The sequence below is a fragment of the Monodon monoceros genome, unplaced genomic scaffold (genome assembly GCF_005190385.1).
Source record: "Monodon monoceros isolate NGI ecotype Baffin Bay Population unplaced genomic scaffold, NGI_Narwhal_1 Super_Scaffold_4, whole genome shotgun sequence".
In the NCBI taxonomy this organism is placed as follows: Eukaryota; Metazoa; Chordata; class Mammalia; order Artiodactyla; family Monodontidae; genus Monodon; species Monodon monoceros.
Window position 1 is genome coordinate 23,653,315 of NW_021703781.1, and position 23,306 is coordinate 23,676,620.

Consider the following 23,306-nt stretch of genomic DNA (forward strand, 5'->3'; position numbering starts at 1 on the left):
AGTAAGTAGTTTAACCAGGATTAAAACTCAAGTCTCTGCACTTACACTTCCAGTTATATACTATGAGCAGGAGCTCTTCAGCAACATTTTGTATGTGCAGTGCTCTTTTACTTCCCCCATTAGCTTCTCTCTTTTTTTTTTTTTCCTGTACACGGGCCTCTCACTGTTGTGGCCTCTCCCGTTGCGGAGCACAGGCTCCGGACACGCAGGTTCAGTGGCCATGGCTCACGGGCCCAGCCGCTCCACGGCATGTGGGATCTTCCCGGACCGGGGCACGAACCCGTGTCCCCTGCATCGGCAGGTGGACTCCCAACCACTGCGCCAGCAGGGAAGCCCCAGCTTCTCTCTTTTCTTCACTTAAATTCTAAACAAATTCTAAATGTTTCTCTCTTCCTCAAAATCTTGTGAGACTATTAAGAGATGAGCTGTTCCAAACTGGATATGTGACTCCCAAGGCGCTCGCCCCAATACAACTAATTAAGCCTTCCATTCTGAAAATGCACACATCCTTGACCTACATTTGATATATATGTCTATTGCCAATTCATGTCTTGATTTGTTATTTTGATTCTGATATTGCTGATATACTAAGCTAGAAGGCCAGTTATTTTCAATATTTCCTTGTGCTTAAATGCAGTGGTTCCAATACTACCTCAGATTCATCTAGAACTTTTAAAAAATACAGCTTTGTGTACCTCTCTGCAGACCTACTGAATCAGAATCTTTCTGGCTGGAGCCTGGGAATATTTGTTTTTAAAAGGTTTCCACAAAAAGTGTGGGAGAATATCCTCAAACATTGTTGGAGGAAATGTGAAATGTTATAGTTTTCCTAAAAAGCAATCTAGAGATAACCATTAAGACTGAAAATATATTTATCCTCTTAACCAATAGTTCTACTCCTGGGAATAAGAAGCAAAAATATCTGTTTATTGCGGCCTTGTTTGTAGTGGCCAAGAACTAGAAATAAAGTAATGCCCATCTATAGCAGAATGGCTAAATACATTACAGTATCCTCAATATCAAATATTGTTCAGCCACTAAAAAGAATGAATTGAGTTAAACTAGATGAGTTAGAGGAATTTTCATCAAGTATTGTTGAGTTAAAGGAAAAAAATCTGTAATATTGTCCCCAAACAAAAAAACACTATATATGTAGGTCTATATAGGATTATATGAACAGAGAAATACAGAAATATGCACATTAGACTACTGTCTGAGAAGGTGATGGGGGATAAATGGTAGGGATTGATTTGAGGGAAGGAGAGAGAAACAAAAATTGTCTGTAATAAAAACATCATAGGAACTTCCCTGGCTGTCTAGTGGTTAAGAATCTGCCTTACAATGAAGGGGACATGGGTTCGGTCCCTGGTCAGGGAACTAAGATCCCACATGCCATGGGGCAAGTAAGCCCATGCCCCGTAACTACTGAGCATGCAGGCCACAACTAGAGAGCCCATGTGCCACAACTACTGAGCCCTCGTGCTCCGGAGCCTGCACGCTCTGGAGCCCGTGCACCACAACTACAGAGAAGCCTGCCCAGCGCAGCAAGGGGCACATATGCCGCAATGGAAGATCCTGCATGCCACAACTAAGACCCGACGCAGTCAAAAATAAAATTAAATAAATAAATAAATATAAAACAACAACAACAACAATCACGTGTGCTATGATCCCATTTATATAAAATTATTCTGGGCTTCCCTGGTAGTACAGTGGTTAAGAATCTGCCTGCCAATGCAGGGGACACAGGTTCGAGCCCTGGTCCAGGAAGATCCCACATGCCACGGAACAACTAAGCCCGTGCACCACAACTACTGAACCTGTGCTCTAGAGCCCGTGAGCCACAACTACTGAGGCTGCGTGCCACAACTACTGAAGCCCATGTGCCTAGAGCCCATGCTCTGCAACAAGAGAAGTCATCGCAATGAGAAGCCCGCGCACTGCAACAAAGAATAGCCCCTGCTCGCTGCAACTAGAGAAAGCCCGCGCACAGCAACGAAGACCCAACGCAGCCAAAAATAAATAAATTTATTTTAAAAATAACAATAATAAAATTTTTCTTCCTTTTTTAAAAAAACCCATTCTTCAGGTGACTATGATGGACAGCCAAATTTAAGAATTACAGCTGTAATGGTTAGAATTTGGTGCTCCTCTAATCAAGTCAAGTGTGATTCCTACCTAGACAAGAAGGTAGCCATTGGAACCTCCTGAAGAGAGTAGACACTGATTCCTTTAAAGATACTTAAACAGAGGTGGAGGTGGCCTTCTGTAAGGAGTACTGTTGAGGGGACTTCTCGATTTGATAGAATTAAGGAGACATCTACTCACTGATCAATAGTAACAAGAATAAAGACTACCAGACATTATGTACTTCTTGATATGATATAAGAAGTCTAAGTACTACCTATGAAATATTCTTATTTTTAAAAAGTAAACCTGATTTTAATCAAGAATCAAACCTTCTAGCCCTAAGTACCAAGTTATAGGGAAAAAGAGGGTCTTAGGAGAACATATTTTAAAAACAAAATGACAACAAAAAAACCTCTCCTAGAATATAATCTAAAACGTGGAAGACAAATGACCAAATTTCTTCAACAAATAAATGGCAAGGGGAAAAAAGAGACAGGAATCTTACAGGCTTAAAAAAAGCCTTGAGACACATCAACAAAATGCAATGTGTGGATCTTGTTTGGATTCTGATTCGAAATAAACCAACTGTGAAAAGACACCTGTGGGACAATTGAAAAAAATTGAATACTGGCTAGTTACTGTATTATATTAAGAAATTATTGTTTATTTTTTAGGTATAATAATATTATAGTTCTGCGTTTTAAAAAAGAATCTTTATTTCTTAGAGATACATTCCAAACTATTTATGGAGGAAATGATATAATGTCTGGGATTTGCTTTAAAATAATCCAGTGGGGAGGGAAAGTGGCAGGGGCGGGGGAGGGGTCGCTAAATCAAAATCAGCCATTGGTTGATAATTGGCCAAGATAATCACCTTGGAAGTTAGTGATAAGGGGGTGATTATAGCATTTACTCTTTACTTTAGAATATATTTGAAGTTTTCCATAACAAAACATTATTTTTAATTTTTAAGATGATGTGTGAGCAACTTCAAAATACTATGAAATTTAGAATATAGGTCAAGGGCAGTGTTCACATAACTCTTTAGGAACTATAGTCATGTCAAAACTAATCTGGTTGCAAAATACCACATTCTATATGATTCTATTTATATGAAATGTCCAAAATAGGTAACCTATAGGCAGAAAATAGATTAGAGGTTTACTGGGGAGTGAATACTAATGGGTACAGGATTTCTTTTGGGGGTGATGAAAAAATACTTTAACTGATTGTGGTAATGGATGGACAACTCTGTCAATATCCTAAAAAACCACTGAATTGTACGCTTTAAATAGGTGAATTGTCCAGTACATAACTTATATATCAATAAAGCTTTCTTTTTTTTAAAGCAATAAGTCATACAGAGAAAGACAAATACTATATGATCACACTTATATGTGGAATCTTTAAAAAAGACAAACTCATAGAAACAGAGAATGGAATGGTAGCTGCCAGGAGCCAGGGGGTGGGGGGAATATAGAGATGCTGATCAAAGGGTACACATCATTTCCACTTATAAGATGAATAAGTTCTGAGGATCTAATGTATAGCATGGTGACTATGGTTAACAATATTGTATTACTATATACCTGAAAGTTGCTAAGACAGTAAATCTTAAATGTTCTCACCACAAAAAAAAAAGAAAGGAAGATATTGTAATTAGGTATGGTGATGGCTGTGTTAACTAACTTTACTGTGGTAATCATTTTGTAATATATACATGTATCAAACCATCACACTGTAGACCTTAAACTTATACAATGTTATTTCTCAACTATATCAATAAAATTGGAGAAAAAAAGTAATTTGGTGCTTAATAAATGCTTTACAATAAGATAAAGCAAGACTCCCCTAAAGATATATTCTGTCATATATGGATCCTAATTGGCATTTTCCTTCATCGTCTACTTCTTGATTTATTCCACTGATCTCTTCTTTATTCTGCCACGTCAGTTCTGAAAGACTCAATTTAAAAAAGAGACTCTTAAAAAAAAATAAAAATAAAAAAGAGACTCTAACCAAAATAAAACCTAGTTTGGTTTCACAAGTTATTTTGAGGACTGATTCATTAACTGGATTTTTTAAATTAGTTGTTGTTCACTATTAAGTAAAAATTAATGGTTGCTAGGTACGCTTTCATACTGTTTTCAGAAGTATAGGGCTTCCCTGGTGGTGCAGTGGTTAAGAGTCCGCCTGCCGATGCAGGGGACACGGGTTCGTGCCCCAGTCCGGGAAGATCCCACATGCCACGGAGAGGCTGGGCCGGTGAGCCATGGCCGCTGAGCCTGCGCGTCCGGAGCCTGTGCTCCGCAACAGGAGAGGCCACAACAGTGAGAGGCCCGCTTACCGCAAAAAACAAACAAACAAACAAACGAAAAAAAACAGAAGTATAATCTTCCTGAGTTTGCCAGTATGTATCAAGAGATTTTTTAAAGTTTATAACCTTCAACTAGTTATTACCCTTCGAAAAGTTTATCCTAAGGAGTTTATCAGAAATGTGGCCAAACTCTTAAGTATAATCATCACAATGCTGTATTATCAAAAAATTTTAAGTAACCTAAATATTCAACCACAGTAGAATGGTTGAATATATTATGGTGTATTTATATGCAGCATATTATAGTCATTAAAAGTAGTTTTTTCCAAAGGGAAAATGCTTATGGATATAATGTAAGAAATCATGGGACTAAACTATATACATATATTATAATCCAGCTTTTTGTAAAAACAAAACAAATAAATATATAGTATATATGCATAAAAAACAAAACCAGAAGCAACATAGATGGAGATTATTATATTAAGTGAAGTAAGTCAGAGAAAGACAAATGTAATACGATATCACTTATACGTGGAATCTAAAAAAATGACACAAATGAACTTATTTACAAAACAGAAATACTACAGACTCACAGACATAGAAAACAAACTTATGGTTACCAAAGGGGAAAGAGGGGGAGGGATAAAATGGGTGTTTGGGATTAACATATACACACTACTATATATAAAATAGATAAACAACAAGGACCTTCTGCATGGCACAGGGAACTATATTCAATATTTTGTAATACCTATAATAGAAAAAATCTGAAAAAGAATATATATATATATACACACACACACATATATATACATATATCTATATATATATATGAACTAAATCACTTTGCTGTACACCTGAAACTAACACAACTTTGTAAATCAACTATACTTCAATTTAAAAAAAAAGTATGTCACTACACTATTGATACTATGTATAAAATAGATAACTAATGAGAACATATTGCATAACACAGGGAATTCTACTTAGTGCACTGTGATGACCTGAATGGGAGGGAAGTCCGGAAGGGAGGGGATATATGTATATGTATGGCTGATTCATTTTGCTGTACAGTAGAAACTAATACAACATTGTAAAGCAACTATACTCCAATAAAAATTAATTAGAAAAAAAAAGTAAACTAGGGGAAATTTGGAAAAAAAAAAAAGTATGTCAACCAGAGGTGGGGGGTGGCAACCCAAAGCCAGAAGTAAACTCATGAAACTACTGCCAGGGTTATCAATGATTTTTGTTACTTTATATATTTTCAAAACCATCTACAATAAAAAATGTTGCTATCTGGGGTAACATAAGGTTTGTTTTGTTTTGTTTGTAATATAATGTTTGACATTCAATTGGTTAGTTCAGTTTTAATTGCAATATATTTTTATACGTGTTTATGATTCTTAAAATACTTGACATTCGTATATTCTTTCTCCCTTATATTAGAGAGGAAGCTAATTGAGGCAAACTCCAACTTTTCCTCATTCTTTGTAATCTTCCCATACTGCCCTGTCCTATGTATTAATACCTAAGGAGCACTTAATGTTATTGCAAAGTTTACACTAGAGTGGAGATCCTAAAAAACATATCTTAATATTAAATCTTATATTTATATGATATCCCCCACTCTGATGCTCCTGGGAATATAGCAGATTTTCAATAACCACTTGTTTGGCTGTAATTAAATATTGGTTGGCTGCATGCAAAGAACTATACCACCTAAACTGAAGATAAATTTCTGAGTTTCATTTTACAGAATCATACATATCATTTAAAGAGTTGGAAGGTATCTTTAAAAAATAAAATCATTGGGGCTTCCCTGGTGGCACAGTGGTTGAGAATCCGCCTGCCAATGCAGGGGACACGGTCTGGGAAGAGCCCTGGTCCGGGAAGATGCCACATGCCGCGGAGCAGCTGGGCCATTGCACCACAACTACTGAGCCTGCGCTCTAGAGCCCGCAAGCCACATCTACTGAGCCCACATGCCCCAAATACTGAAGCCCACGCGCCTAGAGCCCGTGCTCCACAACAGGAGAAGCTACCGCAATGAGAAGCTTGCACACCGCAACAAAGAGTAGCCCCCGCTCTCCACAATCAGAGAAAAGCCCACACGCAGCAATGAAAACCCAATGCAGCCAAAAACAATAAATAAATTTTAAAAATAATAAAATAAAATAAAATCATTGAACCAATTCTCTCATCTTATAAGTAAAAACTTGGATATTAAATGACTTGTCCAAATTTTTACTGACAGTTAATGATGGAGACAGAACAATAGTTCAGGCTTTGGAGTTCTTAAGTACATCAATCTTAAGTTATAAATATCCTTCATGTCTTCAGTTTACAGAACTAATTCTGTGCTGTGCATTTAACATTAGACTTCACTCTTCACACAATATAATCTCACAAAGAGTCGGTGAACAGGTACCCTACAAGCATACCACCTTGAAAATTCTAAACCTGGTAGTTCCTGAACGGATCAGGGAAGGTCTTGATATTGCTGGTTCAGTACAATCTGGATATGCCACACTGGAGACTTGGCTCAACGTGAACATCCTCATTGCAAGTTGGAGCTTGTTCCTAAGCCATAGAAGAATGACTTTTCCTCCCAGCCTCCCATACCTCATGCTGAGTCACTCTCAAAGGCCTAGGAACCACTCCTTAGCATTCATACTACAGCAGCCCTGGGCAAATACTCACTGGTCTCTTTAGAAGGAGGGAACTAGTTTGTGAGTGATGATTCTGCCCCCATTCTCCACTCTAGCCAGAAAAATGTCTAGCCCTTGTCATGAAGTCTTTATGAATAAAGTCAGAAGTTCTACTGCTGCCTCCTAAGCTGAGGATATTATTTACATAGAACACCATCTCCCTTCTGATCTTATCTTCCTGCCTTCAGCTTTTCGATGCCCCCCACACCCCCTGCCCCTGGTTGCATTCTTACCTGTTTGGCTCAGTAGGTTCCAGGCCACTTCCTGCTGCCCCCATCCAGAAGAGCCAGATTGAGAAACCTGAAGACTGGCCTGGTAGAGAGACTCCAATTCTGAGGTCTCCTGCTCTGTGTCTTGGTTCCAATGTGGATGCAAAAGGATGTGGTTTCCTTCTGGATAAGTTACACAGGTATGGGAATCAGGAGGGGAGGACTTCATTCCTGGCCCAGGGACCCCAAGCTGAGAATCACAAAGCCTTGTAACATTCAACCAGGAATCCAAAGGCAAGGAAGTTCCCAAGTTGACACTGCTGCCCAGCTCCTTAGGCCTAGCATCTCTCACTTGAGACGGTTTCCCATGGTAAATACCTGACTCTGCCAACCTGGACTGTCTTCCCCTAGAAGTTTCACCATTAGGCAGCCCAGAGTTCATGGCAAGAGAAGGATGATCAGCAGGCTCTCCCCAGGAAGGCAGTCTGTTCCTACCATCCACAGAGGGTTGTTGTTTTGCCCAAGGCCAATGACCTTTCCCTTGACCCTGTGGGAATGGAGGCTTTGAGTCAGAAAGGGAAGAGTCCTTCCTTAGACTGTTGGGCAAACTTCTATCCTGGGAACCTGTACCATCCCTTGTGGAGGTGCCCTGCATCCTCTGGAACTGCTCTGCCAGAGAGCGGACAAGCCCCTTTGCAGTAGGAAACTCTGGCCTATAGGGCTCCTCGCTGCCTCCGTCCACTTTTGAAGTCAATGAAGTCTTGAGGCTTTGGGTTTGGAGGCATTGGTTACTTTTCTGTAAGGTATTAGGAGAGTGAAGCACAGAAGAGGAAGGAGCAGGCATTATGGAGTGGCAGGCCCTGTACAGAGAAAGGCTGGGCTGAGCTGATGAACTTGAAGGACCACAGCCTAGACTGTGTGCATCTCCTCTCTCAGAGGTGGTTGTTCCAGTTGGCTGTAGCCAAGGCATCACCTGGGATGAGTCAGCAGGATCCCTCTTTTCTTGAAATAGCTGTTCTCGATCAGTGCCTCTTCCTTCTTGTTGGGGGAACCTTGTACAGCTGCTGTTGTCCCCCCTGTAGCTTTGCAGCTCACCCTCTGGTTCCCAACCATGATGAGAATTCTTCTCAGTTCTCCCTGGTGTTTTATGTAAGCCCTGCCTGTGGAACACAGAGGGGTCAATGCTGTCCACCTCAACAGAAGTAAGAAGGTTCGAGGCAGACCCACCAGAGGAATTGTGCTGTGGAGCAGACAGGGCAGATGACTCTGGGAATAATGGCGAGTGTGACTCATGGCAGGAAGCGGATGAGTAGATGAAAGAACTGGCCCCAAACTCTGTATTCATGTAGGGTTCCAGTTGGGCCTCCTGGCTTAACAATACTTGGAGCGGGATAGGCTGTTCACTGAAATAAATACAGAGAGCCAGTCATAAGCTGTCTTAATTGACAAGATCACTTACAAAAATAACTGTTCATTTGGTTCCCATTTCTAGCTATTCACAGAGGTAATGGTGAAAATAAATGGAAAGACAAGCATAAGTAGAGTCAACAGATCAGAGGTTCACAAGAGAAGGCACATAGTCAGCTCACACCTAAGTAACAGGTAATATTAATTCTCTTTATTAAATACCCTCATCAAAGTTGCCCACAGTAATAGTAAGTAAAGCTCTTGCTAATATTCTTCATTCCCTGTAAAGGCCCATTCCAATCATATTCCACTTACAAATTCAAAAACAAAAATTGCTCATGCCATATGCAAATGGCAATAGAAGGTAAGCAAAGCCTAGAAATCACTCATCCCTAGGGTCCTGAGAGGCAGATCAGCCAAAAGAACCAGAAGGCCACATTTACAGAGTACAGGATGATTTGGGCTCCTGGGATTAATATAAAAATCAACCATTTCAAATTTTTTTTTTTTTTTCCTTTTTGTAGTACGCGGACCTCTCACTGTTGTGGCCTCTCCTGTTGCGGAGCACAGGCTCCGGACGCGCAGGCTCAGCGGCCATGGCTCACAGGCCCGGCCGGTCCGCGGCATTTGGGATCTTCCCGGACCGGGGCACGAACCCGTGTCCCCTACATCAGCAGGTGGACTCTCAACCACTGCACCACCAGAGAAGCCCTCAAATGTATTTTTATAATCTGGATTTGGTTGTATTTATTTACTGAGATATTTCCCCAAAGTAATGGTGCTGTGACTCTCTTGAGATTTGGGAGTGGAAGTAGGGATTAACTGCAGTTAGTTGATTTCTTACTAATTGTTTTGTATTTCTGACCTAAAGAACTCAGGGCTAGAAGCACTTAGATAAAACCTCAATCACTCACATACATCTAATGGCAGAAGTTTTCTGAAAAGAGTTTAGCTGCCTAAATTGCTTATAATCAAAACACATCTCTGATCAGATTCTCAAATTAGCATTCAGCGAATGGGGTAAACAATAGGAGAAAAGAAGAAAGAAGAAGATCCTAGCTATGAGCATTAAATTTGAATGATAATACACTATAAACTTTTGTGGGCATAGTCATTCAATCACCCTTACAACATTTTGAAGAATATGATATTACTTATAAGGAAAGCCTAATGGAGTCAAACAGACCTGGATTTGAATTCCATGCTTCTACCACTTACTAGCTGAGTAATCCTGGGTACCTTACTTATCTCATCCTCTCTGAGCCTGAGTTTTCTTATTTATAAACCATTGCTAAATAGTAATCCCTGTCTCCTAAGGTTATTGTGAGAATTAGATAAAATAAAACATAAAAGAGTTTAGCTTAGTGCCTGAGCAAATATTCAAAAAATGTTAGCTTCTTTTATAATGTTTATATTCTGAAAACTACTCAGGCTTGTTAACAGCCAAAATTAATTCTTACTTAAATCTATCTATTCTCAGTAACAGCCAATTTCAAGGGCTAAAATGGGGAAACTACACCAATGGCCATGGGGACTTTTTTCCTACTACTGACCATAGGGAAGCAAAACAAAGGGAATCTTTGTGTCTCCTCTCAACGGATCAATCAGAGCAAGGAAGACTGCTTTCTCTACTTCCCTGAGGGACAGGAAGCACTGAAATCCCAAAATAAATCACAGTTTCTACTGCAAAGTGAAATGTAACTCAGATTGCCATGTCTAAGACCATAATATGTACAAATTTAATAATCATGATATTACACAAGTCCAGAGACAAACTCACCCACAGGAAATATAGACAAGTGGTCTATTTATTATGCTATACTCTCTGCATCTTTCTAGGAACTATTAATAAAAGGACCAGCAGTGGGATGAGCTTTTCATTGTATGTCTGACCTGAGAGAAGAAATCTTTTCAGAGGACTCTTCTCTCTCCCCAGGAGTCGCCAAGACAATGAGAGCTGGCTATGGAGCACCCATGGTCACTTCCTCCCCTGGCGTCCATAAACTACAATGGTTCCCAGGCACTACCTTGTTGGCTGAGGGAGGGCTCCCCTCTGTGAGGGGAGGCAGGCTGAGGGCTGCGACGGCGGCTGAGATGGTTGCTGCTGCTGCATGCGATCCTGCAGGCTCCGTGCTTTTCGAATACTGATTTGCAGCTTCTTATCGACTAGGGCTCTGCTGTGCGTGCTAGAGCTGGCACCATGCAGGGCAAGTCTTAGTTTAGCTAAAATGCAAAAGAAAATATAGCAGAAACAGAACACAAAAATACAAACAAAAATAAAAAGAATAAAATTCAACCAAAAATGAGCAAAGATATGCAGTAAAACTCAAAATATGCAGCAGGAATACAAGGCGTGGACCATGCATATGCTGTCCAGGGCACAGAGCTGCCTCTGGCTATAAGGAACATTCATGGAAGCCATGGAGGCCAAACAGGTTAATTCAAATTTAAAAAACAAACAAAAAGCTAAACTAAAATGAGTCAGGAAGATAAACTGGTGCTTCCATCTTAGACGTTGCCACTCTCATTGTCCTTTGCAACTGACCTGTCCGACTCTGGTCTCCATTCTCTGCTCCCATCTCCCCCTTCCTGATGGCCAACAGCAGAAATAAGATTCAAACCTGCATCTGTCTTTATAGAACACAGTTTCTTGTGGGTCACATTAAAGAACCAGATACAAATTCTAAGCCTTAGTCCCTTGCTGTAACCTTATGGTGCAGCATAGCAGGAAGGCAGGGGAGAAACATAAAAAATCAAATATGCAATACAAAGTCACAGGTCTGGGAAGTCACAGTCAATTTATTCATTTCTTCCTGCCCTAAGCTCCACCTCACTAGTCAGTAACTAGAGAAAGAGCAGACTAACCTCACATCTGAGATCTAACTTTATTTTGGGATTAGAAGGTAGGTCTGGCTGGATAGTTCATTTGTAGACTCCTGCTGAGGTTTTCCCAGTAAATATCCATAGGCCACAGTGACAACGCCTAGCACATTTCGAAATCTGAAGGGCAAAAGATAGCTAAAGTGCCTCAGTTTGGGGGAGTGACAGTGAGGAGACTTAAAAGCTGTTTTTATCCTATCTGAGTGACGACACTAATAATACCTATCGTGAAGTTAGTGAAAAGTGCCATAGCCATAGCGGTTAAAGTTACTTACAGATAGCTTCGTTACAGAGAGCCAAAGCGGCAGCACAGTCTCCCTTCTGTTCCAGATGCAGCGACTCTTCAAACACTGAATCTGCCTCTTGTAGGGACCTCTCAAAGCCGTCACTCCTCCCTGAAAGGGCCAGCACTTTTCATTTTCATAACAATCTGTTCCAACTTTTCCTATGTGCTGTTTTTTCCCTTCAGTGCACATAGATCATTGCTGCTGAGCCTCTGGTCCACCCTTACTCCAACTGACCATTACTATTAAGAATTCTCTGAAACACGTAGGACATCCATTTTTGCCTTAGCTGAGACTTTACCAAAGCCATGAAAGAGGGGTATGTCATTGTCCACCACATATTCCAACTCCAAGACCTCTTAGGGAGGCCCTCAAGGAAAGAACAAAGTACTGTCTATAATAGAAGGGTGGGTTCTTATGCCTGGAACTGATGTGCTTCTCTACAGTGCAACAAGATACATCTTGGCAACCTGTGTTCAACACCCCAGATCTCCACCAAGACCTCCACTGCTGTGTTAAGGCAAAAGTGGCTTCAGTACTCTGTGAAAAGCCATCTGTAACACTTCTTTCCTACATAATTCATAGTTTTCTTTGTACCACCTGCACCTGGAAAATCAATACCCCTCTTGGGCACAGGTGTTCTACGGTTCCTAACTTCAATGTATCTACCAGGCCAGTGGAAATGCCCTTGTTCTTGGTTTGCACACACATACCTTTCATCAGCACTGCTAAGTATTTACTTCTATCATGCCCTTGCTCACCAAACCTACTGTAAAAAAGTCACCTTCCCTTGCAGTGAGCATAAGATGTTGCTTCCTCCCCTGAAAGTGAATGTGTGCCAAAGCAGGTGCAGGACAGTCTAGGGACAGCGCCACATGAAAAGCAAGAAAGCACTGTAAGGGCAACTTTTGTAAAAGAATTCTCACGTTTATATATCCCCTTGCCTTTTACTCACTCATAACCATAAATTAGTAGTAACCTGTAACCCAAGTTCACCTACAATGGGATTAATGGTGAGTTTTCACAAGCTCACAGGAAAAAAAAAATCATTTCTCCCATAATGCACCTATCCTCCATTAACCTCCAGCTGGACATGGTAAGAAAAGCTCTTCCATACCCCTAACATTCACTCCCTAATTCACCAAAAGCTTCGGAGAACAATGAGAAGGAAGTAGAAGTAACAAGTTGGTTCTGAAGATCTTGACGTTTGGGTTCTACTCCACCGCTAGAGGTATGGTCCCTGGGGTAGGGGGTACTCAGGCCTAAAGTTTTCTCACTATATCTGAAATCAATTGAATCTATACAACCTTTATAATCAGAGGTGGTGGCTAGAGCAATTAAAACAAAAAAAGTTCTCTACAGAGATATAGGCAAACTATATAGTTGGTCAATGATTGTACTAAATTTTAATTCTTATCCTCCAGAATCTTAGCACTCCATTCCTTGCTCTAAACCAAAGTGTATGGAGAACTGACAATGAAATACAGCCAGAGGGATCCACTCTCAACTCTAAGGTACTACCCAACTGACAGAGCGGGGAGAAAGGCAAGGGAGGAAGATGACAAGACCCCTCTTTCAGAAGCAATATGAACCTGAGACACCAATGTGATATAGCTTAAGGACAAAAAGGAAGAAAAAACTATCGAAACATAGGGGCATCTAAGAAATTAGGAATGGTAAACTAATTTGGAGACAAATACAATGCCTTGGAAAGTATAAAGCAACAACTGCCTTGAATCAAAAGACAGTAGGATTAGAAGAGAAAAGTAGCCCCCAAATAAGCCCAGGAAGTTTTCCTAAGTGTTGATAAGAAGAAAGAAGTGATCAAAAGAAAGCAGCCACCCAAAACAGCATTGGCTCCTATTCTTTACACTACTTTAGCACAATTTGTTGCATCTGGAGGTTCTGAATAATAAACTCATTTCATAGAAAAACACAGATATAGGTTTCGGGGCCTATTTAAAATAGATACCTCAGCCTTTTTGAACTCTTATTTTGAAGGCTAGTCTCTGCTGGTACAAAGTGATGTCCTAAAGCAATTGAAGGGAGAAAAAGTAACTAATGTGGGGCGGCTGGAGAAACTGAAATAAAGTCCATGAAAATCGTGTGAGATTGGGATATGAATCATCAGAGGATCAAAAGGAAATCAGGCTCTGTGTTCTCAGAACCTGTTTGGTAGATCCACTTCCCTGAAGCTCCAGGTAGGAAATCTCAAGGGCATATTTCTGCTGAGCGAGAAATTCCCCTCACTGTCAGTGTGGCTCACTCACTGCCTTTTTCTGCTGTTTCTGAATTGTGAGTAGTTTAATTTACATCTTATATAGCTGTTCATCAGAAATATTTTTCATGAACAATATACTATCTCCAATCTACAAGCTTTTAATAAATGGGCCCCAAATCAGTGCCTGTCTCTAACCAATAGGCCTGTCACCTCCTACTTTAACTAGCTCTCACTGAAATGGCTGAATTAAGATAAAATATAACTTGGCTAAAGAGAAGACAGAATTTATGAGCTTGAGTACTTTTTTCCTCCCAGCTTTCTCTGTCCCCATCACCCACAACCTAATGCTCACAACAATTACCCTGATTCTGCAGTTCATCTAAGTCCATGAAGCGGCTGGGATGAGGGTTAAACCCTTTAGCTGCCTCTAATTCCTTCTCTCGTTTCCTTTGAAGTTCCTGTTCCTGGGCCCTTCTGGCCACCTCTTCCTGCAATTCATCCAGTTCAGTTTTGGAAGATATCTCCCCACCTGGAATAAAAGCAAGGGAGAAGAGAAGTCGCCACATTTCCATAACCAAGACTAAGCACTTGCTGTATTTATGGCCACAGCACTGCTTTTCCTTTGGAACTCTTGGCTTCCGTTTGGAGTTCATATCTGCATAGTGCTTTCCATTTCAGATTCAGGATGATACCTAGGCCATGAATAATAATAATATTTATTGGGTGCATTATAACAACAATAACAACATGACAACTAACGTTTCTTGAGTATTTACTATGTGACAGGCATAGCTGTAAGCACTTTTACATATGTTATTTAATTCTCACAATAATATGTGAGGTAGATACTATTATTGCCCACATTTTAAGAATGAAGAAACTGAGTCACAAAGATGATAAATAACTTACCCAAGGTAACAAAAATGGCAAACGGTAAAGCTGAATTAAATTAAAATAGGTTAAATTCATAATCTGTGCTTTTAACTACTAGAGAGCATTCTCTACCATGTGCTACCAGTGACTCACCAGGAAGCTTCAAACAAGTCAATTTCTCCCTCTTAATTTCCACCACCTTTTTAATGAGTTTGGAAAATACTGATAGTAGTAAAAATTTAAATTTTTTCAGTGTTCACAGATGGAACCAAACAGATCTAAAAGCATGTCCATGATATATTAAGTGAAAAATCAAGTGACAGAATAATATCTATAGTATGACTCCCTTTTATTTTTAAATGCTAGTAATAAACTTACCTATGGAAAACTAGGGCACCTGCCAGATGCTGGTGGGGGACCTCGATGCCCAAGGAGACAGGAGGAACCCCCAAGCGACCCGGTAGGATATTGGGGGACAAAGGGGGGAGGAGAAGTGGAGGTAGGACAGGACCTGCGCCCCCAAGGGGTGGCTGGGAGCAGGGAGGGGTTCCCATGTCTGGAGGGAGCCTCGGGGGCTCGGATCAGGGGGAGCATGCCTGGTGTTTCCCCTGCCCAATTGGCCCGGGAAACTTGCCCAGCTCTCAGGCCTGGTCCTACGCCCTCAAGAGGCCCCTTCTACTACACTGGTTCTGGGGGCATATGAGGGAGGCTGGAGGAGAACAGAAGAGGCAGGCGGGATGGAGGGGCCCTCCAGGACGGAGGAACAGGAGAGTCACAGAGGGAGTGTGCCCTGCCCACTTGGGCTGGGAAGCCTGCTGGGCTCCCAGGCTGGGTCCCCCACCCCCCAAGACCAGAGGCACGCCTGGACCCCTTCTGTTATGTTAAGCCTAAGCCCCACCCCCCCCATGGCCCTTTCCAGCCCTGTGCATCCTAAGCACAGGCCCCGCCCACCACCTAAACCCCACCCGTGCCTAAGCCCTTCCCCCACAGCCAAGGCCTTTTCCGCCTTTTTTTTTCTTTTTTCCCCTCCTCTTTTTTACTACTGTGGTTCTGTTTTACCTTCTGGTTGTTGTTTCATCTATATTTTTATTTTCATTTTATTTCTAACATATCTGTTAGTTTCCTAGTCTAATTTTATTTTTTACTCTTTGTTATTGTTCTGTTTTATTTTTTGCCACCCCACACAGCTTGCAGCATCGTGGTTCACAAACTGGGGGCTGGGCCCAAGCTCCTGTGGTGGAAACTCCAAATCCGAACCACTGGACTAACAGAGAATCTCAGACCCCAGGGAATATTCATCGGAGTGAGGTCTCCCAGAGGTCCTCATCTCAGCACCAAGACCCAGATCTACCCAAGAGCCCACAAACTCCAGTGCTGGAAGCCTCAGGCCAAAAAACCAGTAAGACAGAAACACAATCCCACTCATAAAAAAAAAAAAATGAGCCAGCAAAAAAATATGTCATAGATGAAGGAGCAAGGTAAAAACCTACAAGACCAAATAAATGAAGAGGAAATAGGCAATCTACCTGGAAAAAAATTCAGAGTAATGATAGTAAAGATGATCCAGAATCTCAGAAATAGAATGGAGGTACAGATTGAGAAAATACAAGAAATATTTAACAAAGAACCAGAAGAACTAAAGAACAAACAGAGGTGAACAACACAATAAGTGAAATGAAAAATACGCTAGAAGGAATCAATAACAGAATAACTGAAGCAGAAGAACGAGTAAGTGAGCTGGAAGACAGAATGGTGGAAATAACTGCCGAGGAGCAGAATAAAGAAAAAAGAATGAAATGAATTGAAGACAACCTCAGAGACATCTGGCGCAACACTTAATGTACCAACATTCGAATTGTAGGGGCCCCAAAAGAAAAAGAGAAAAAGAAGGGTCTGAGAAAATATTTTTGAAGAGATTATAGTGGAAAACTTCCCTAACATGGGAAAGGAAATAGTCACCGAAGTCTAGGAACTGCAGAGAGTCACATATAAGATAAACCCTAGGAGAACCACACCAAGACACATATTAATCAAACTAACAAAAATTAAATGCAAAGAAAAAATATTAAAAACAGAAAGGGAAAAGCAAAACATAACATACAAAGGAATCCCCATAAGGGATTTTTCAGCTGATTTTTCAGCAGAAACTCTGCAGGCCAGAAGGGAGTGGCAGGATATACTTAAAGTGATAAAAGAGAATAACCTACAACCAAGATTACCCAGCAAGGATCTCATTCAGATTCAAGGGAGAAATCAAAAGCTTTTCAGACAAGCAAAAGCTAAGAGAATTCAGCACCACCAAACCAGCTTTACAACAAATGCTAAAGGGAACTTCTCTAGGCAGGAAACACAAGAGAAGAAAAAGACCCATAAAACAAACTCAAAACAATTAAGAAAATGGTAATAGGAACATACATATCGATAATAACCTTCAATGTAAATGGATTAAATGCCCCCACCAAAAGACACAGACTGGATGAATGGATACAAAAGCAAGACCCATTATGAGCTGTCTACAAGACACCCACTTCAGACTTAGGGACACATACAGACTAAAAGTGAAGGGATGGAAAAAGACATTCCATGCAAATGGAAATCAAAAGAAAGCTAGAGTAGCAATACTTGTATCAGATAAAATAGACTTTAAAAGAAAGACTGTTACAAGAGATAAGGAAGGACACTACATAATGATCAAGGGATCAATCCAAGAAGAAGATATAACAATTATAAATGTTTATGCACACAACATAGGAGCACCTCAATACAAAAGGCAAATGCTAACAATCATGAATGGGGAAATCGACAGTAACACAATAATAGTAGGGGACTTTAACACCCCACTTACACCAATGGACAGATCATCAAACAGAAAATAAATAAGGAAACACAAGCTTTAAATGACACAATAGGTCAGGTAGATTTAATTGATATTTATAGAAGATTCCACCTGAAAGTGGAAGAATGCACTTTCTTCTCAAGTGCACACTGAACATTCTCCAGGATAGGTCACATCTTGGGTCACAAATCAAGCCTCGGAAAATTTAAGAAAACTGAAATCGTACCAAGCATCTTTTTTGACCACAATGCTATGAGATTGGAAATCAATTACAGAAAAAAACTGTAAAAAACACAAATACGTGGAGGCTAAACAGTGTGCTACTAAATAACCAAGAGATCACTGAAGAATCAAAGAAGAAATTAAAAAATACATAGAAACAAATGACAATGAAAACACAATAACCCAAAACCTATGGGATACAGCAAAAGCAGTTCTAAGAGGGAAGTTTACAGCAATTCAATCTCACCTCACGAAACAAGAAAAATCTCAAATAAATAATCTAACCCTACACCTAAAGCAACTAGAGAAAGAAGAACAAAGAAAACCCAAAGTCAGTAGAAGGAAGGAAATCATAAAGATCAGAGAAGAAATAAATGAAAGAGAGATGAAGAAAACAATAGCAAAGATCAATAAAACTAAAAGTTGGTTCTTTGAGAAGATAAAATTGATAAACCATTAGCCAGACTCATCAAGAAAAAAGGGAGAGGACGCAGATCAATAAAATTAGAAATGAAAAAGGAGAAATCACAACTTGACACCACAGAAATACAAAGGATTATAAGAGACTACTACAAACAACTATATGCAAATAAAATGGACAACCATGAAGAAATGGACAAATTCTTGGAAAGATACAATTTTCCAGACTGAACCAAGAAGAATTAGAAAATATAAACAGACCTATCACAAGTAATGAAATTGAAACTGTAATTAAAAATCTTCCAACAAACAAAAGTCCAGGACCAGATGTCTTCACAGGCGAATTCTATCAAACATTTAGAGAAGAGCTAACACCCATCCTTCTCAAACTCTTCCAAACAACTGCAGAGGGAGCAACACTCCCAAATTCGTTCTACAAAGCCACCATCACCCTAATACCAAAACCAGAAAAAGATATCACAATAAAAGAAAATTATACACCAATATCACTGATGAACATAGATGCAAAAATACTGAACAAAATACTAGCAAACAGAATCCAACAACATATTAAAATGATCATCAACCATGATCAAGTGGAATTTATCCCAGGAATGCAAGGATTCTTCAATATACGCAAATCATTCAATGTGATACACCATATTAACAAATTAAGGAATAAAAACCATATGATCATCTCAATAGATGCAGAAAAGGCTTTTTACAAAATTCAACACCCATTTATGATAAAAACTCCCCAGAAAATGGGCATAGAGGGAAACTACCTCAACATAATAAAGGCCATATATGACAAACCCACAGCAAACATCATACTCATTTCCACTAAGATCAGAAACAAGACAAGGATGTCCACTCTTGCCACTCTTATTCAACATAGTTTTGGAAGTCCTAGCCACAGCAATCAGAGAAGAAAAAGAAATAAAAGGAATACAAATTGGAAAAGAAGAAGTAAAACTGTCACTGTTTGCAGATGACATGATACTATACATAGAAAACCCTAAAGATGCCACCAGAAAACTACTAGAACTAATCAATGAATTTGGTAAGGTTGCAGGATACAAAATTGATGCACAGAAATCTCTGGCATTCCTATACACTAACAACGAAAAATCAGAAAGAGAAATTAAGGAAACAATCCCATTTACCATTGCAACAAAAACAATAAAATAACTAGGTATAAACCTACCTAAGGAGGCAAAAGACCTGTATGCAGTAAACTATAAAACACTGATGAAAGAAATCAAAGATGACATAAACAGATGGAGAAATACACCATGTTCTTGGATTAGAAGAATCAACATTGTGAAAATGACTATACTACCCAAAGCAATATAGAGATTCAATGCAATCTCTATCAAACTACCAATGGCATTTTTCAAAGAACTAGAACAAAAAATTGCACAATTTGTATGGAAACACAAAAGACCCTGAATAGATAAAGCAATCTTGAGAAAGAAAAATGGAGCTGGAGGAATCAGGCTCCTTGACTTCAAACTATTCTACAAAGCTACAGTAATCAAGATGGTATGGTACTGGCACAAAAACAGAAATATAGATCAATGGAACAGGATACAAAGCCCAGAGATAAACCCACGCACATGTGGTCACCTAATTTATGACAAAGGAGGCAAGAATATACAATGAAGAAAAGACAGCCTCTTCAATAAGTGGTGCTGGGAAAACTGGACAGCTACATGTAAACGAATGGAATTAGAACACTACCTAACACCATACACAAAAATAAACTCCAAATGGATTAAAGACCTAAATGTAAGACCAGACACTATAAAACTCTTACAGGAAAAACACTCTTTGACATGAACCACAGCAAGATCTTTTTTGACCGACCTCCTAGAGTAATGAAACTAAAAACAAAAGTAAACAAATGGGACCTAATGAAACTTAAAAGCTTTTGCACAGCAAAGGAAACCATAAACAAGATGAAAAGTCAACCCTCAGAATGGGAGAAAATATTTGCAAACAAAGCAACTGACAAAGGATTAATCTCCAAAATATACAAACAGCTCATGGAGCTCAATATCAAAAAAACAAACAACCCAATTAAAAGTGCGCAGAAGACCTAAACAGACATTTCACCAAAGGAGATATACAGATGGCTGAGAGGCACATGAAAAGATGCTCAACATCACTAATTATTAGAGAAATGCAAATCAAAACTACAATGAGATATCACCTCATACCAGTCAGAATGGCCATTATCAAAAAATATAGAGGGCTTCCCTGGTGGCGCAGTGGTTGAGAGTCCGCCTGCCGAAGCAGGGGACACGGGTTCGTGCCCTGGTCCGGGAAGATCCCACATGCCGCGGAGCGGCTGGGCCCGTGAGCCATGGCCGCTGAGCCTGCGCGTCCGGAGCCTGTGCTCCGCAACGGGAGAGGCCACAACAGTGAGAGGCCTGCGTACCGCAAAAAAAAAAAAAAAATCTATCTATCTATCTATCTATATATATATATAGAAACAATAAAGCTGGAGAGGAGGGTGTGGTGAAAAGGGAACCCTCCTGCACTGTTGGTGGAAATGTAAATTGATACAGCCACTATGGAGAACAGTATGGAGGTTCCTTAAAAAAACTAAAAATAGAACTATCATATGACCCAGCAATCCCACTACTGGGCATATACCCTGAGAAAACCATAATTCAAAAAGAGACATGTACCACAAAGTTCACTGCAGCACTATTTACTACAGTCAGGATATGGAAGCAACCTAAATGTCCATTGACAGATGAATGGATAAAGAAGATGTGACACATATATACAATGGAATATTACTCTGCCATAGAAAGAAACAAAATTGAGTTATTTGTAGTGAGGTGGATGGACCTAGAGTCTGTCATACAGAGTAAAGTAAGTCAGAAAGAGAAAAACGAATACCGCATGCTAACACATATATATGGAATGTAAAAAAATGGTACTGATGAACCTAGTAGCAGGACAGGAATAAAGACGCAGACCTACTACAGAATGGACTTGAGGATATAGGGAGGCGGAAGGGTAAGCTGGGATAAAGTGAGAGAGTGGCATGGACATATATACACTACCAAATGTAAAATAGATAGCTAGTGGGAAGCAGCCGCATAGCACAGGGAGATCAGCTCGGTGCTTTGCGATGACCTAGAGAGGTAGGATAGGGAGGGTGGGAGGGAGGCTCAAAAGGGAGGGGATATGGGGATATATGTATGCATATGGCTGATTCACTTTGTTGTACAACAGAAACTAACACAGCATTGTGAAGCAATTATACCCCAATAAAGATGTATAAATAAAAAAACTTATCTATGTACTTGTACATAGAATAGAAAGCACAGAAAGAGATGTAGAAAGATACATGCCATAATGATAACAGTGGTTCCTTCAGTTTGAAGAGGCAATGGGCAAGTTACTGAACTGTTGGACTAACATTTACTTCTGTAATTTTTTAAAAGGGTGGTCAGTGTCACCAGATTAAAAAAATAGGGTTTACTATACAAAGAGGATGGTGGGGTGTATGGTATGGAGGAATTTATTCTAACTCCTTGCCAAATATCTTTTACCAGTTGAGGAATCCAGTTGGTGAATTCTATCCAGCTAATCTAGAATTAGGGCTATCAGTGAAATCATGAGACTCAGTCTTTAGTGTGCTGAAAAGCTATTGGCTATCCAAGGAAAGAGAAGGGGGAACAGGCTCATGGAAGAGCACAAGTTTCTCAAAGCAATGTTAGTCAATATGAGATAAATTAAAATGTGGGAAATAAACCAAACCTATAATTTCATTAGGAAGAATGAATCTCTCCCATGGATTTCTCACTATAACCTACTCTAGCCCAGGATTTCAGAGATAATCTGCTTCTACAGGCATTGTTCTGCTCTGCCAGATGTTAGCAACCTATGGCACTTACACCTAAAAGAGTTCATGCCTTTTTATTTCTGCTGCATATCACCCTTCCAGCCACCTTTAAGAACTTTCAGTGGCCATTAAGAGAACTGGTGGTCAGACTAGTAATGTTCCTGGTGTCATCTCTACAGGCTGGCACATAATATTCTGTCCTTGTCTCCCTAGTGAGCTGGCCACATATCTATATTCAGAAGCTCATTAAACCAGACCATAGTTAGGTTTCTGCCCACACACCCTACTCCCAAGTGATCTAACATACCAGAAAAAAAAGGGATGAAACACATCTTTCAGAGAAGGTTGATTTCTAAGTTAGACGAATGGACCCCAGAACTCCTCAGCCAACTAAACAATACTGAATACTCACCACCTTCCTTCAAGCATCACAAAAAGTCTCCATGTTCGGGAGACTACATAGTTACCACCTCAATTTTCAGCTGTGAGTAAGTAAAGGATTTATTTTACTTATTTGAATACACACTGTAAGTATATATGTGTGTTGTGAGAAGAATGTAAAAAGGATATAAAACCTATGACTACTTCAAATGTCTATGCTTGGTGTCTCATACCTGAAATTCCAATATCCCTTTATCTTCAGGCTTTGACTTGTTAAAATGCTAGTTTCTCTTAGAGAAAGCATACTTTAAACTATTCTCAGTCACATACATCTAGTGTAAAAGAGTTAGATCATTCCTTTAAAGCTTGTTTTGAGAAGGAGGGACAGGCACATTCAAGAAGGAAAAACAAAGCAGGGATACTAGACAGGATATAGAGGCAGGGGCAAGGGGAGTTCTGACCTGCTTATTTCCCAGTTTTGCCCATAGCCTACATGTCCCCTTTGTTATCTCAATTCATAATACTAAACAATAAAAAATCCGTTCCC

At 39.9% G+C, this 23,306-nt stretch overlaps 1 protein-coding gene across 9 annotated transcripts in view; it reads right to left on the reverse strand.

Annotated features, from left to right (window-relative positions):
• The window catches only part of USP54 (ubiquitin specific peptidase 54), a 147,834-nt gene that overhangs the window by 8,677 nt on the left and 115,851 nt on the right, over positions 1–23,306 (reverse strand). For 6 of the 9 annotated variants that reach the window (XR_003796981.1, XM_029244928.1, XM_029244929.1 and 3 more), the window contains 4 exons: positions 14,524–14,691; positions 11,933–12,052; positions 10,805–11,000; positions 7,395–8,773 (listed from right to left, as the gene is read on the reverse strand). Coding sequence is in view for 8 of the 9 variants with exons in the window: in XM_029244928.1 (XP_029100761.1) it covers positions 7,395–8,773; positions 10,805–11,000; positions 11,933–12,052; positions 14,524–14,691 (1,863 nt within the window). In the remaining variant the exon portion in view is untranslated. Of the gene's footprint in view, positions 1–7,394; positions 8,774–10,804; positions 11,001–11,932; positions 12,053–14,523; positions 14,692–23,306 lie in introns of those variants that run through there. The other 3 variants (XM_029244933.1, XM_029244931.1, XM_029244935.1) reach the window with 2 other exon arrangements.